Genomic DNA, 16,849 nt, shown 5'->3' with positions numbered 1-16,849 from the left:
TCCAAATCAGCCCACAAATTCTGATCATCTGGTAGTGGCTTTGGTAATAAGAAGAATCGTGAGGTCACACTGAACCTTTAGCAAGATAAAGAACCATCATGAATGCTATGTGGTCTAGGTATAGGGCAGGGAAGAGCTAGAACCTGCACTCTCTTTCTCTAGTTTAAGGTCAGCTGCAGTAAATAAGAATAGAGAAAAGAGGTGGACGTGGTAATTTCTCTGTTATGAGAAATAAGCAGCAGCAGCAGCAGAATAGGAGGATATACAGGAAAAACAACGGAGAAAAAACACCAACACTTCCTATGAGCTGGGCACTTTACATAATCACGTCACTGAAGCTTTATAACACACATGTAAGGTAGGCAACATTCCCATCTTAGAGAATAAATATGTAAGGCTCAGGGAAGTTAGATATAACCATTTTGAAGATGAGGAGTCCCGATTAGCACACTAAAACTAAATTTAATTGAACACAGTTTGAATTCAGAATGGCTGACTTTAAAAATACAGTGTGGTTTCATAATTAGCACAGAGAGAAGAAATGTAAGAGGCACGTATATGTGCTTGTATTCTCTCACAGAGCTCTGTCGTGGAAGTGCGTCAGTTCAGTTCTGGAAGTCCTTCCTGCAGCATTACGTTTTTACACGTGCACATACTTGGACATTCTCCCCATTCCGACTCTTTAAAAAGGACTGGAGTAGTTGCCTTACATTTTTCTACTTACCAGCCTTAGGTCTATCACATCTTGAAGCATGAATCGAATCCTAGATGAGGTTTTTCTTTCTTTCACGATTTTTTCCATCTGATTAAAATACTGGTCCATACGTGGCTGCAAGGGACAAAATACTCAGTATTCTTGGCTGAGGAACTCAAATGTACTTTTATCATATAAAATTTTTAAAAGGGCTAAGTATACAACTTATAGCCAAAAGATAATGAGGCAAAATTTTTAACTAAGCATATGATGCCCAAAATAAAGGTTATGTATTCTAAGGGCTATAGTCACATGACAGGCAAACAGAATAAAAATGGAAGTGTCATGCTGCAGCCCCTGGAACCTTCCTTAAGAGAGGTGGCTGTGACCTTTGCCTCTTTCCAACCTTCTCCGCTGAGAATGTAAGGCCAAGGGCTATAAAAGTATACTTTGGGGATGACAGAATTGTTAAGCGCGAGTGACTGAACTCTTTACCACCCCTGAGCCACCAAAGCAACCTCAGATTTCTTACCTCTGAACTTTACTTACTCGAGTGAGAAAACTTAATCTTACATAAACCACTATATTTGGGATTTTTTGTCACAAACATAATCCCAGCTGATTCTGATGTTATTAAACATTTCTGATACTATTTCTTCAAAGCATTTCTAATTTTCCTGCCCCCTTATTTGGAGAGCACCATGTTATGTTTGAGTCATAATATTGTTAATGATTTTTTAAAATATTTTATTTATTTATTTGACAGACAGAGATCACAAGTAGGCAGAGAAGCAGGCAGAGAAAGAGGAGGAAGCACGGTACCTGCTGAGCAGAGAGCCAGATGCGGGGCTTGATCCCAGGACTCTGGGATCATGACCCCAGCCGAAGGCAGAGGCTTTAACCCACTGAGCCACCCAGGCACCCCGTTAATGATTTTTTTTATTATGGTTAGATAGCCCTGTGGTTAACTTGAGCATAAACTTAAGAATACTCCTAGGTTTTCACTTCCGTAACACCCTCAGTCCTGGCCCACAGTAGCTATTCTCCTTGTATTTCTGCCGATAATTTGCTATACATAAAAATGACCTGTGAGGGGCGCCTGGGTGGCTCAAAGGGTTAAAGCCTCTGCCTTGGACTCAGGTCATGATCTCAGGGCTCTGGAATGGAGCCCAGCATTGGGCTCTCCGCACAGCGGGGAGCCTGCTTCCCCCCCCACCCCCACCCTCTGCCTGCCTCTCTGCCTACTTGTGATCTGTCTGTAGAATAAAGAAAGAAAAATCTTTAAAAACAAAACAAAACAAAAATCCTGTGAGATGGTCATGCAGAAAAAGGAAAAGGGACAAATAATCTGAATTCACAAGTTGGCCTCATCACTTCTTACCATGATGGAAAGGTGGTAAGGAGCTCATTGGCCAAACACTTGACAATGAGAAGGGCAAAACAAGACAAAGAAGGAGCCTAGACTGCCGGGGTGAGCTGGAACACTCCTGCTGATGGTTCTAGTTCTTTTCACAACTGACAGAGGCCACTCTGGGTGCTTCTGAGATTGGGGTGCTTACCTTTGCCTTCTCGAAGTCCAGGTCTCTGCCGATGGTGGTCAGCAGGCGGCACAGGCATTCCAGGGACTCCTCATCATGGTTCTTCAGCAGTTTCACCACACAGTCATGCATGATGGCTTCCGTCAGCATCTTGAGTTTGAAGAGCTCCCCAATAAACTTGATATTACCAATGGATCTCCGCCGGGCTTTGTCCTTAGCTTCTTCTAGTTCATCATGAAGCCTCGTCCTCTCCTCTGGCTGTTGTATAAGGAAGAGTAATGGGAGCTTGATGAAGACAACTGTACTGCACACAAGATGCTAAGAACATACACTTGGACTCATGGTCTTGTGCTCTGTGGGAGGTCAGGGATAGTCTGAGAATCTGACAGTAACTGTAGTCCTACTCCATAGAAAAACTGCACCACACCCAAAACTTTGCATCCATTTCAGGAGATTTCTGGGACTCAGTGACCCCTCTGAAATCTGGGCTCTGAATTCCTGTCTTAGGAGGTTGAGGTGCTCTAACAGATGGCACTAAAAGGAATAAAGCATTCCTCTAAACGTCAATATAATGTCTCCACATGAAAAAAGCCACAGTCATCTACTGAAATAGGGAGATGTAAGCAGCTTCATGAAAATGCTGTTCGCTAACAGAGAGCATAAGCACACTGTCTTTCTGTGCAAATACTCACAGCACTGGCAGCCTCGAGTTCTTTCTGCTTCTTCTCAAAGACATCATCATCTGCTTTATCTTTTTCAAACTCCTTCTGGCAGCGGTTCAGTAGCAGCTTCCGGAAATTCACTGTGTTACCAGGTTTGTCTGCCATGGGTACTTTCAGCTGCATCCATATAGGAAAATGCAAAAGCATCAAGATTACTTAAAACATTTGACGATTCTCTCAAAATACCTATTGTCTAACTATAGGTAAAGCTGAATGAACTACAGGTAAGCTTTTACAAGAGGTATACAATTTAGTTTCAGGCAGTTCATGTTTTAGTGGTAAGAGGTCTGTAATTTTATACAGAAAAGATATACATTCCTTTCATATAAATGTACTCTATCTTTATGGTTGGTTGTGCCTCTAGCTGACTTTGAAATCCATGTCTTACTGTGACAACTACAGCTCTGTCCTTATCTAAGACCTCTACAGGGTTTTACCTTTGTTTTTTTACTACCATTGTAGGTACTCTGGTTTAAAGGAACAGATAGAAATGACATAAAGCATGGCCATAGGAAAACAGTTGTGGGTGGGGATCCTTATTCTAGAAAAAAGCAGAAGAGGGGTGGGGAGGACAAATTTGATGATTTTTGAGATATCCTGTCCTTGGGGAAATGTCATTAACAATGCGATGCTGGTACTTACCTTGACTATCCATGCACTTTGTTTACTGATTATTTCTTATGTGCCCAAAGAAAATACTAATTTTCTGAAAGTTTAGTCTAAAAAATGGCACCTGTGAAACATTTTTTTCATACACAGGAAGACCCAGACTGGAGGGGGTAGTACAGGTGGAGGCAAGATGCTTACAGGGTTTCTGTTCGAATCTCAGAACTGCTTTCTAGTAACAGCAATAGCTCTTATCTTCAAGGTTATGTGTAACCAAACACAGAGACATTCTTATAAGAAAGTGGACTGGTGCACTGATTGACTAAAATGCATCATTTTACAAATGCAACCTCCCTAAGCACCATTCTGAACAGCTACTGTGTAACACAGCGAAATGTTTTTTTCTGGAATCACAAAATGGCTCTCAAAGTTCTGAAATGCATGGTCTTTGCCCTAGGTTTAATGGGAGAACTTCATAATAAAACAGAATGCATTGTATTTACACTCACAAAAAAGTTAATGTTATCAACCAGAATGAACTTGGACAGTTGCTGATTAAGGTCAAATGGCTAGAGAAACTTCTTGAGAATTGAAGACTACGATGCTATACTGGATTTGTGTTAGAACTGATGGACACACTCTCCAACAGATGCGCTACGACACATGAAAGACCATTTAATAGTCCAGTGCTTTTTTAAACATTTTATTTATTTATTCATTTTTAGATTTTTATTTATTTGACAGAGAGAGAGAGAGAGAGATCACAAATAGGCAGAGAGGCAGGCGGGGGCGGGGGGGGTGGGCATCAGGCTCCCCCTGAGAAGAGAGCCCGATTCGGGGCTCGATCCCAGGACCCTGAGATCATGACCTGAGCCGAAGGCAGAGCCCAACCCACTGGGCCACTCAGGCACCCTAAACATTTTATTTTTAGGTAACTTCTACACCCATCGTGGGGCTTGAACTCACAACCCTGAGATCAAGAGTTGCTTACTCCACCGACCAAGCCAGCCAAATGCCCGAACAAGTCCAGTTCTAATCAACAAAGAGAGCAAGCGTTTCATTACACATTGTTTTCAGCTGGAAATATTAACTCAGGAAGAGGGTAAAATCACCAAATTTTTTTTTTTTTTTAGTAAGCATAAAAAAACTAACATGTCCTTATCACCAAATTCAAGCCAAACAAATTCAAGTGACCATAGATAACTGCATAATCAGGTCTACTCCACGACTGCAAAGGAAGGCAGGCATTTAATCAGCCTTTAAGAAAGAAATGCTACATGAAAGCAAGGGCTTTCCAAAGGAAAAGCCAAAAGTGGACTCTATTTAGGACCCAGAACATAAAACAACGTACCACAAAAGAGAACCAGAAAGCATATCCACGAGCAAAGTGATATATAATAGACCAACAACATGATATTAGGTTCCAAAACAAACTAAAACTCTTAAAAATCAGCAGAACAAAACCCTCAGCAGTTGTTTCCAATTTGTTGCTTTACAGGAACACAGTAAACCAGCCAAAAAGTTCTATCCAGCTTTTTGGCATATTTACCAGCATCACCTACATTAATACTATGGACATAATCGGTAAGATAAAAATCGGCTGAGCCACAATCTATCAGCCCTAAAGAGATGTTTCTTGTATTATGGATTGTAATGTGCAGGCAATGGAAAGACTGTGGACAACAGTATGAAAATCCAAGCCACACTCTCATGAGGAGAGGGACCAGAATTAAAATGAATCGAAAAGATTAAATAAATGCAACTTATGGCACTTAGCTTTACAGCGAACAAGTAGAAATGACACAAGGTAAGGGAGAGCTTTTCCTACACGAAGGATATTAAAAGCTATGCCTTTTAGGCTTTTTTTTTTTTTTTTAAAGATTTTATTTATTTATGTGACAGACAGAGATTCCAAGTAGGCAGAGAGGCAAGCAGAGAGAGAGGAAGGGAAGCAGGCTCCCCGCTGAGCAGAGAGCCCGAAGCAGGGCTCGATCCCAGGACCCTGAGATCATGACCTGAGCTGAAGGCAGAGGCTTTAACCCTCTGAGGCACCCAGGCACCCCCCTTTTAGACTTTTTATACAGGGAAGGCTATGTTCAGAGTGTTGGATTAAGGAATGGAAGATAAGCTTACTTACTTTTAAACAAAGGCAATTCTTTTAACCCAAGTTTCCATTTCATCCTCCAGAATAAGGGAGACACAATACCCAAGTCTAACCTAGGGTGCCGCTTTGAGCATCCAATGAAATAGGTTTAGTGGAAGCACTTTGTAAGTCACAGAGAAGAAGGATGGGATGTTTGAAACACTGAACACTGAGCTTTAGTCTCTTCAACTGCAAAAGGAGACATTCTAATGACTATAGACTGAATTATAAAATAGCTGTTCAAACAGAAACTAATCCCTGCTCTGCCAGCTGACTTTGGCCAAGTTATTCAGTTTCACCAAACCTTTATTTCTTTCTAAAATGGGAATGATAACATCTGTCTTTTAGGACTGCTGGAAGAATTACATGAGGTTAGTTTAAGTAATGCAAATGATAGCCGCTGGCACATCACCAAGAGTTTAATCAGCTAATACAGCTCTATTTATATACTCATGTTTATGATTAAAAATAAAAGAGTAATCTAAATTATAACATGGGTGTCAAAAAAAACATGTAAGCCAAGTCTGCTCACTAAGCAATTAGGAAGAAAGCCATAAATGGCAAGAAATAGGAATACCTGCTCAACAAAATGATGATCAGGGGAGATTTCCCATGTACAAGTCATAAAAAAATGACTGTAGAGAGGCTTTTTAGATATAATCAAATGGAAATATAGATATAATCAAACTAAATAATGACCAGAATGGCCACAGATCTGCAAGTACACATATCTTCAAATGAATGAATGCCTAGCTACACAACCTCCTAAGGACTTGTTTTGGAACATGGTTTTAATGTTCTTGGGATGATGAACAGGGTAGTGGGAATATGGAAATAGGCCAGTGAGAACATATTCTCTGGGAATGGTGATGCATAGTAATATTTTTGTTCTTGAGATGATAAATTCAACAGGGTTGTGACATCAGTAAGTCAGCCTGTGTTGTCTGCTGGACATTGACTGCTCAGAAGACCCAGTGAAATTGTTTGGTTAGAAGAGACATGATGAGTGGATGTCTTGGTCTGCAATGGCTGCTATACTAACTACCATAAAATTGTGGCTTAAACAACAGACATTTATTTCTCCCAGTCTCACAGTCCAAGACAAAGGTGTCAGCAGATTGAGTTCTTGGTGGCCACCCTTTTCCTGACTTACGGCTTTCTCCTATATCCTCAAGTGGTGGTCAGAAGAAGCTCTTGAGTCTCTTCCTCTTATAAAGGCACTAATGGAGGCTATACCATTAGGACCTCATCTAACCTAATTACCTTCCAAAGGCCCCACTTACTGATGCCAGCAGACGAAGGGTTAGGGCTTCAACATATGAACTGGGGGTGGGGGACAAAAACATATAGTCCGTAACAATGAACAAGGTAGATATTTGCAAGTGTGATCATGGAAAATAGAAAAAAAAAAGAAAAAAAAAGAAAAAGAAAAAAGGTGATGTGCTACAGTGAGAACTTTAATTTTCTTTAAGCAGTAGTCCACAATCAAAACTAAGACATGTTTTTTAAATGGGTTGTCTGGGGGCCCCTGGGTAGCTCGTGGGCTAAGCCTCTGCTTTCAGCTCAGGTCATGATCTCAGGGTCCTGGGATCAAGCCCTCCATTGGGCTCTGTCAAATGAATAAATAAAATATTAAAAATAAATAAATGGGTTGTCTGAGATAGTTTCCCGGGTAGTAAGGGAGTCAGAGGGAATAGTTCAGTAAGGCTGTTCTGTAAGCTAGATACACTGGAGAGAACCTGGCTTTTCATTTTTACACAAATGTAAACTAACAGTGTAACATATTACACTGTAAAGTAATCATACCATGTATCACCTCATATTGGGATGAGATCTGTGCACATATCAGTCACCCAGCAATCTTGGATACGAATGTTGTCAGCATTAGGTAGTCATTTTAAGCAAAAGGGCCTGTACTGCTGATATATTTGCTACTGTTGAGGGTAAATCCTTCTTATTCCTAAAAAGAGCAAGGGTTGCCAGCTCTGTGTTACTTATGGTAGTCAAATAAGAGATTAGAGTATGAAAAGACCAGCCCTAACCATGCTTAGCGTGCTCCCGATTTTCCAAGCTGTCTCAGAACATAAGCAGTGCTAGTGGGAACCCACGGCCGAGGAGCCATTTTGCTCCTGAAGCAGGTTCCGGTATGAGGTAAAGTATTTGGAATGACTGGTGTAATGAAGTGGCACCTCCAAGCCACCTCTAACACATGAGGTGACCAGTAATAAATCAGTTGTCCAACTGTCCTCCTGAGTCCATGGTGACATACTACTTACTCTCTGTCAGTAGTTCTGTCCTGACCTTAGCGAAATTACTTATTAAAACTGAATGAACACATACTCTGAATGTACTACAAACATATGAATTAAACTGCATTTCTGGTTAGACACATCTGAAGCGGTATGGAGTTCTGAGAGATGCCCACAAGATTCAAAATGGAGTTATGATAGGGTAAGTCATTTCTCCTCAACGTTTCTTTAAAGTATTTTGCATATTTCATCAGGTGAGTTGAACATGCCTCCTCTTCCAGTTGACTCTAGCCACTTGCTGTTGCCCAAAGCTGACTTTCCTGGTCTGTACTTCAAAGCTGCTGCTTCTTTTTTTTTAAAGATTTATTTTTTTGACAGAGACACAGCAAGAGAGGGAACACAAGCAAGGGGAGCTGGAGAGGGAAAAGCAGGCTTCCCACCAAGCAGGGAGCCCGATGCTGGGGGTGGGGGGGCTCAATCTCAGGACCCTAGGATCATGACCTGAGCCGAAGGCAGGTGCCTAATTGACTCAGTCACCTAGGCGCCCCTATACTTCTAGGCTTTCCTTGTTTCTTTCTTTTTCTTGTACTTTTTTTTTTTTACTTGATTCATTTGACAGCCAGAGATCACAAGTAGGCAAATAGGCTGAGGGGGTGGGGGTAAGCAGGCTCCTTGCCCAGCAGAGAGCCCAATGCAGGGCTCCCGCCCAGGACCCCAAGATCATGACCTGAGCAGAAGGCAGAGGCTTAACCCACTGAGCCACCCAGGCACCCCTTGGGCTTTATTTCTGATGAGATTAAGTGTGTTTCCTTCATTCTTTCAGCATCTCTTCCTGTACTCAACCCTCCCATTCTTTGCATGGTTTACACTTGAAGCACTTGAGGAGTGGCAACAATGAAACCTCTGGATATGGCATAACAAGACACAGAATGCTCAAAAAATTAGTTCCTCCCTTTATAGATGAGGCATGCATGCCTGCCACAGCGCAGATAAAAAGTACGAACAAAGCCCCCCTCCATAAAATGCAAAGCATTTAACTAGAATTCAGTACTTCTCTTAGGAGAATGACAATCGAATTGAATGGCTAACAGAGTAGACTAGACAAGAGAGATTATTGTCCTGTATCTAAATTTGGAGTTAAGTTAAATAAAATTTTTAGTTGGATTGTTGGCAATTTCAAACTGCTGGGCTCTTGTTTAATCATAATTCAAATCAAAGTCCACATCTCATGAACCCCATGAGCATGTAAACTTCTAAGGGCTGGTACTTTTTCTGCTTTTTTGTTGTTTTGTTTTTTTCACTGCTAAATAAATTCCCAGTGCCTAGAATGGTTCCTGACACATCACAGACTCTCAGACATATGTTGTAAGTGGGTAATGCATGAACAGAAGAATAACAACTTGAGTTTATTTTATGCTCAAAGTCTTTTTTGGGGTGTTGGCTTTGTTTGTTTGCTTGTTTTTACAATATTTTTATTTATTCATCTGTTACAAAAAATGCTACTAACATTTTTGCATATGTTGCCTGGTATGTAAGAAATGTAGGTTTATCAGTTGGGTACACACTTAAGAATGGAAATGCTTATTACAGCAAAAAATAATTTCAACCTTCTTTTTTTTCTTTCTTTCCTTTTCTTTTTTTTAAAGTAGGTTCCATGACCAGTGTGGAGCCCAGTGCAGGGCCCAAACTAATGACCCTGAGATCAAGACCTGAGTAGAGATCAAGACTCAGATGTTTATCTGAGCCACCCAGGCACCCCCAACTTTAGCTTTTAGAGCCAAGCTTGTGGCCCTCACCACTTTATTTATTAATTTTTTAAAGAAGATTTTATTATTTATTTATTTGACAGACAGAAATCACAAGTAGGCAGAGAGGCAGGCAGAGAAAGAGGAGGAAGCAGGCTCCCTGCTGAGCAGAGAGCCCGATGCAGGTCTCGATCCCAGGACCCTAGGATCATGACCCGAGCTGAAGGCAGAGGCCTTAACCCACTGAGCCACCCAGGCGGCCCCCCACCCCACCACTTTATATTCCCACTAGCAATGCTTGAATTCTTGCTTCACATACTTGTCAAATCCTGGTAAGTTAAGCAGTCTGGAGTTAATGTAAAGTTTTATACCTAGCTGGTTAATGTCATCATTTTGTTGGTCATTTGGATGACCTCTTTGGTGAATTGTAGGTGTAAGTTTATTGTCTGTTTAAAACAATGAGTTATTCTTGATTTCTTTTAGCTTGACAAAAAATATGATCTAGACCCTTCATTGGGTTTTGTGTTGCAATTATCTTTTCCTAATACATGATCTGCATTTTTACTCCCTTAATGACATCTTTTGAGGAAAAATATGCAAATTTTAATGTAGTTCAGTTTACCAATCTTTTTTTGGTACACAGTGACATTTGGGTCCTAAGAAATCTACTAACAAATTATTGTTCTTTTTAATATCTCCTCCCCATCCTGGTTTCTTTCTATTTTTTAAATGTAAGCCTTTACTATATCACCAGTCTAAACACTTTCCTTCATTTTCACTTTTTCTACTATTATTCATGACTGGGATTTGTAGGAAATTGTTTCAGCCTATGGTTTTAACATCTTAGTACTTATGAATAATTTCTCAGCCACTCTCTTCAAGCATCGCTTTCTTCCCACTCCTTCCTCTCTCCTCTTGGGACTCCAATTAAAGCAAAGTTTGACCTTATGGAAACTTCCTCATCATTTACTCTCCCTTTTGTAACTTTATTTTTTGGTCTGTCTGCTTCTTATGGATTCTGCAGACACATCTTCTACTTCATAATTCTTTTTATTTTTATTTATTTATTTATTTTTTAAAAAAGATTTTATTTATTTATTTGACAGAGATCACAAGTAGGCAGAGAGGCAGGCAGAGAGTGAGAGAGGAGGAAGCAGGCTCTCTGCAGAGCAGACAGCCCGATGCGGGGCTCCATCCCAGGACCCTGGGATCATGACCTGAGCCGAAGGCAGAGGCTTTAACCCACTGAGCCACCCAGGCGCCCCAACTTCATGATTCTTTATTTCATCTGTACCTAATTGGCTATTAGGCCAATCCATTAAATTCTGAATTTTATTATATATTAAGTTATAGGATTTCTATTTCGTTCTTTTGATACCTTTTCTTTCTCTGTTAAAAATTTCAGCTACTCTTTATTACCTTGAATATAATACAATTACCTGATGTCTGTGCCTGATAAAAGCCAATATCTGGAGTGCCTGTGGGAAATTTGTTTATTGCTGTTTCTCATTCATGGTGATTTTTTTCCCTTGTGTGACTTACTGTTTCTAACTATGTGCTGGACATTTTATTTGAAAAACTGTTCAGAAATAATCTGAAGACTAATATGACAGTTAAAAAAATATATATGATAGTTTTAAAAAGAATTTGTGCTTGCTTCTTCCAGGCACCTAGCAGGCACTAACATATTCAGAAATCACTACAATTCTAGTTCAAGGATTGAGATTATCTGATGTTGAGCTACATCCAATCCCTGTGAGAGCAGGTCAATTTCCGATTCGTCCGTGTTTCAAGCATGCAGTCCTTTGGGAAATCAACCTAAAATATGAGTCAAGCTCCAGAGCCTCTTCCACCACTCTTTTGGTAAACACTGTTCCCAAATTCTATCCCCTAGTCCAATGAATTTTTGAAAAACAAGTTTTTCAAGACGTATTAGTTGCCTCTTCTAGGGGGAAATTTTACTAAATGTGTCACTTTTCTTTGGATTTCTACCTTTTCAAAGATCTTAACCTTAGTAATTCTTTACTGTCTTTTAGTTCTCTGATACATTCAAGATTTTAAAGATTAATGTAGCCAATTTTTCTAATTGTTATCCATGGAATGGGTGGTCTGGATCACCTAACTTGTCAAAACTAGAAGCTCTAATACTTACTCCTGTGTACTTGTCCTTAATCTAAAGACTTTTTATCTCTTACCTTGAATTTGATGTTTAGTATTTCCAAATGGTCTAATTTTATTATATATATATTTAGTATAAGCAATAGTTTTATTTTGCATATTATAAATATTATTAAATGATGTTATACTTTATTCAGTACTATTATTGAGGTTGATTACCCCTAACACATTTAGTATTACTTCATTAATTTTAACTGCTGTATTATGTTACTATTCAAATCCACTGACCAAATAAATTGTGGTATACCTATTGTCTTCTTTAGGCTTATTTCATTTGTTTCCTATTATTCACTATTAAAACCAATACAGAAAATAAACATTCTTAAAAATGATTCCTTGTGGGGTGCCTGGGTGGCCCAGTGGGTTGAGCCGCTGCCTTTGGCTTGGGTCATGATTTCAGGGTCCTGGGATCGAGTCCCGCATCGGGCTCTCTGCTCGGCGGGGAGCCTGTTTCCTCCTCTCTCTCTCTCTGCCTGCCTCTCTGCCTACTTGTGGTCTCTCTCTGTCAAATAAATAAATAAAATCTTTAAAAAAAAAAAAAGATTCCTTGTATTCATCTGGTAATTTCTGTGGGGTATATATCAAGAAGTAAAATTCCTGAGGAATAGTATATGAACATCTTCAACGTTATAGTTTAATTACTCATCAAAGTGACTGTATTAAAATGATTTCATTTTTTTCCCTACTCTAACAAGTGTGACTTCTATAGAACTGCGGTTTGTTATTTCCCTAATCATGAATAACACTGAATATCTTGTTAAATTAATCAGCTAACAGATTTTTATTTCTACAAATTGCCCATTTAACTGGGCTGTTTTCTTACCGAGTTTTCTCCTTAATTCTGTATTTTAATATTTTATCAATTATTACGTATTCCAAATAGATTCTGCCATGCTGTGGCTTTATCTTTTTATTTATGGTATCATTTGCTACACACCAAGGATTGTAAATTTTAATAGTCAAATTTTGATAGCTTTCTGTTATTCACTTTGAATCTTAATCTTGCTAAACAAAATTTTCCCCAACATTCATAACGATAGTCTCAATTTTCTCCTAAAAGATTAGCTTTTCTTATTTGGATTTTCATTATTCCCATGACTGATTTTTGTATTTTCTACATAGTAAGAACCAATGATGACTCTATTTCCATTGCCCCCTTTCATTTTAAGCCCTCAGTACCTCAAAAGTCCTAGAAGCCATGACAGTGGTTACTTTAAGGAATAAGGAACAGTACAGTTTTATTTACTGACCAGGGTGGTAGGTATGCTCCCTTCACTGATATACACTGAGCTGTACACTAATGATCTGTATAATTTCTGTACGCATGTTGTAATGGTGTGCTAAAGCTAGCTCATACTGGGTCACAGGAGCCAACTATTCAGTTGATATTTTGTGAACTACTGTCAAACTGTTAACTGGCTTAAGATCAGCCATGAAGAAACTGTATCATTACATTTGACAAAAGCAACAAATGAGGAATTTTTCTTTTCCCCAATAGTATGTATGTCTATTATACTTCAATTTAAAAAGTTTAAAAACTTTTATCATTTGGTATATAACTCTGGGGGAATTTATACTAAAAAAGTAAATCCTCAACATGTAAATAAAGGAATTATACTTTGGTGTTTATTGGAGTGCTGCTTGTGGTTCCAAGAAAATCTGCAAAAACCAGAAAAGTAGAAACAACATGGAAGAAAAAGAGGAAGGGGGGAGAGAAAAAAGGCTGGGGAAACTATGGTGCATGTATGTGCATATATATATCTTCAGATATTATGCAACTACTAAAAAAGTAGGAGTAAAATCTCTGTAGTGATGTAGGGATATGCCCAAAACATATTAAGTGAAAAAAAGTAAACTGCAAAAAAATACATACGTGACAGAATTTAACTACTACAAAACCAAAAGTATTCTCTTTATACGTATATATATTTGCTTATATACTTTTATGAATATAAATAAAACTGTGGAAGTGCAGACATAAGCCATTCACAAAGGGAGGTGTAACCGGATGGGGCTGAAAGAAGAGCAGCAGCTTTCTCTCTGACACCCCGTTTACTGCTGCACTTACTGCAAAGGTTATTCTGTAATTAAAAATAACCTAGTAAAGTTTAATCAATCTTATTTAAAAAGGGCTGAATCATAACAAAATTCACGTAAGTGGTTGGTTTATCTATGATTGTATTTTAATCTACTTTCTATTATTGCCTTTCCAAAGGCCATTTTCATCAAAGATACTCTTCTATTGAAAAACATTAACATGGGCACCTGCGTGGTTCAGTTGGTTAAGTGTTCTTAAGTGACTCTTGATTTTGGCTCAGGTTGTGTTCTTGGGGTTGTGGGATCAAGCTCCACATGTGGCTCCCGTCTGCTTGAGATTCTCTCTCTCCCTCTGCCCCTCCCCCCACTCTCTCGTGCTCTCTCTCTCTCAAATAAACAAAATCTTAAAAAAAAAAAACAAATTAATAATCCTTCACTGCCTGTAGGATTAAATCTAAAATTAGTAAAAAGTACTAAAGTATAAGCCAGGAGATCTGGGATCTAGTCCTAGTTCTAAAAAGTGGCTACAAGATGGTATGGTTGCCACCTGCCACAAGAAAAATGAGAAGCATGAGATGGCCTTCAGATACCTACGGTATGGTAATTAGAAAGAAATATGGCAAGTGGCTCAAGAATCCTAGACTTGGATTCTAGCATTGCCACTTACTAGTTAATGTGACTTTAAGCAAGTTACTTACCCTTTTTTAAGTCTCAGTTTCTTGTTCAGTAAAGTGGGGCTAATAATACTAAACTTCCAGGGTTATAATAGCTATTAACAAGAATATATGTAAAGCATCTACCCATAATGCAACATAGTAGAAGCTAAATAAATAGTTTCTGTTATCACAATCGTCCTCAATCAGCCAGCATTTTAAGACCTTTGCAATCTTTTCCACCACCAATATAATTCTGAATTATTTAGGGATGATACAGGCCAAATACTGAGCTAGGAACTTTACATAAACAATCTCATTAAATTATACTATTAGTAAATTAATGTTATCATTGTAATAGCCTCAAATTGCATCACTTAATTTTATTTTATGATTAAAAAATGAGGTAATGTAATTTTATGAAGTTACAAAGTTTATAACAACTCATTATAATTTATTATGAAGTTTATTATTGAGTTAGCAGCTTGCAGAGTAGGGACTTAAATTTAAATTTTAAAGTTAAAATTTAAAGCCAGAACTGTGAGACAAAAGGCCCGTATCTATGACTAATGTGCTGCATGCGCTACCTCAGACATGAGCTTTTGCTGCTCTACACTTGTTCCCCCCAACAACCACCGATCCTCTCAGGCCCACCCTGAACGCTACCTGCCTCACAGAAGCAGTCTGTCACTCTACCAATAACATAGTCATTTCTTTTTTGTTCTACTTGGTTTTTAGGTCTAGAACATCCATTCAAGCATCAACATATTGCAATTTCACAGAATATGCTCTAAGTGATCATTTTGTTAAATGCTAAGTTGTTTTTTATTTTTTCCAATATGAATTTTAAATTCCTTAAAGACAGAAGAAGTAAACTTTCCAGGTCACAACAGACTTACCTATCTTTGACACAGGACTCAAAAATACTGGGAGAATGACAGAATTCTGCACTTTTATAACAAGGCAAATGACAATGAATTGTGATAAGAAAAAACCCCAAATGTTAAAGGACACACATTTCTGACACAAGTACCTGGGTAACAGTAACAGGCAGAGAAAACACAGATGGTACATGGTAGTGTTCTGACTGCAGAACAGAGGACAATGAACACTAACCAGAAGCTCTTTGGTCTCCCATTCTGTCTTGCCCTAGATTTGACAGGCTGTAGAGATTAAATGGCTGTGGACAATGTAAAGAGAAAGAAATCTAATAGTTTCTAAGAGATGAAATGATCACTTTTGAAACTTTTATGACCATAACTATCTTTTCATTTCACCGAGGCTCAAATTAAAACCAATATATTTTCAGTTTTGAATTAAATGTGAATGTAAGCATTCACTTTATAAGAGACAACAGGAGAGGTAGGTTGCTCAGGCCAATAATTTCACATTACTAATTTAAAACTTATTCAGTATTGCTCACACTGGGTGGGAACATATCAGGCCTATTTCAGTCTATTTCCATATCCCCTCCAGAGGTGAGGATATATTTTAATAAAGCAAGATTCTTTTTATACATTGAGAATATTATATAAAAAAGTGCTATAAATATATTCTCCCCTTTATGTTACCCCAATAACACTTCTGGGAAGAATGTGTAGTGAGGGGAGAATATACCTCTTGGAGATTTCTGGTTTTACTCCTTCCTCTCTTCTTACCGTTACTAGACATCGACACATGTTTGCATAAGCCACAGAGAAACTGGGCTCATCGATAGCCTTCTCAAAGACCAGGTCAATGACTCCCTTCAGCCGCTCCTCTGTGTCAACAGTAAGTCCTGACACTTGCTTCATCAGTTGGTTGAACATCTGTGGTGTCAGTTTATTTAAGATACTTCGAACTTTTCTGAAAAGCTCCTAGAGGGGCCACAAAAAAAGAAAACAGTGTTATAGTAACTGTGACAGGATGATTCTTTCTGTAAGGGTTAATATTTTGTTTATAATTTGTAAGTTCAACTTCCCAAATTAACAAGGATTGTGAACTCATAACAGAAATAATTAAATCTATTTTAACAAACATCAAACCATTATATCACTTCTTTTCCATAACTGATGAGAATTCTAGGAACTAGGTATATTCACTGGCAAGAATATCACCTGGTACATTTCTCAAGGCAATTTGGCAAGGTGTATTGAAAGCTTTAAAACTATGATGTATCTTTTGTTTTTTTGTTTGTAAGATTTTTATTTTTTATTTTTATTTGAGAGAGAGAGAACAAGAGAGAATGAGCAGGGAGGAGCCAGGGGTAGAGCAGGAAGGAGAAGCAGACTCCTGCTAAGCAGGG

The 16,849-nt window shown here is 38.6% G+C and overlaps 1 protein-coding gene across 19 annotated transcripts in view; it reads right to left on the bottom strand.

Annotated features, from left to right (window-relative positions):
• EIF4G3 (eukaryotic translation initiation factor 4 gamma 3) overlaps positions 1-16,849 on the bottom strand; it is a 343,509-nt gene that overhangs the window by 49,766 nt on the left and 276,894 nt on the right. For 18 of the 19 annotated variants that reach the window (XM_032301982.1, XM_032301966.1, XM_032301968.1 and 15 more), the window contains 4 exons: positions 16,224-16,421; positions 2,925-3,071; positions 2,254-2,490; positions 725-829 (listed from right to left, as the gene is read on the bottom strand). In XM_032301982.1, the coding sequence (XP_032157873.1) occupies positions 725-829; positions 2,254-2,490; positions 2,925-3,071; positions 16,224-16,421 (687 nt within the window). Of the gene's footprint in view, positions 1-724; positions 830-2,253; positions 2,491-2,924; positions 3,072-16,182; positions 16,422-16,849 lie in introns of those variants that run through there. The other variant, XM_032301983.1, reaches the window with a different exon arrangement.

This window comes from Mustela erminea, chromosome 10 (assembly GCF_009829155.1).
Source record: "Mustela erminea isolate mMusErm1 chromosome 10, mMusErm1.Pri, whole genome shotgun sequence".
In the NCBI taxonomy this organism is placed as follows: domain Eukaryota; kingdom Metazoa; phylum Chordata; class Mammalia; order Carnivora; family Mustelidae; genus Mustela; species Mustela erminea.
The sequence above is the reverse complement of the archived record's forward strand: the minus strand, read 5'-3'. Positions and strand labels throughout refer to the sequence as shown.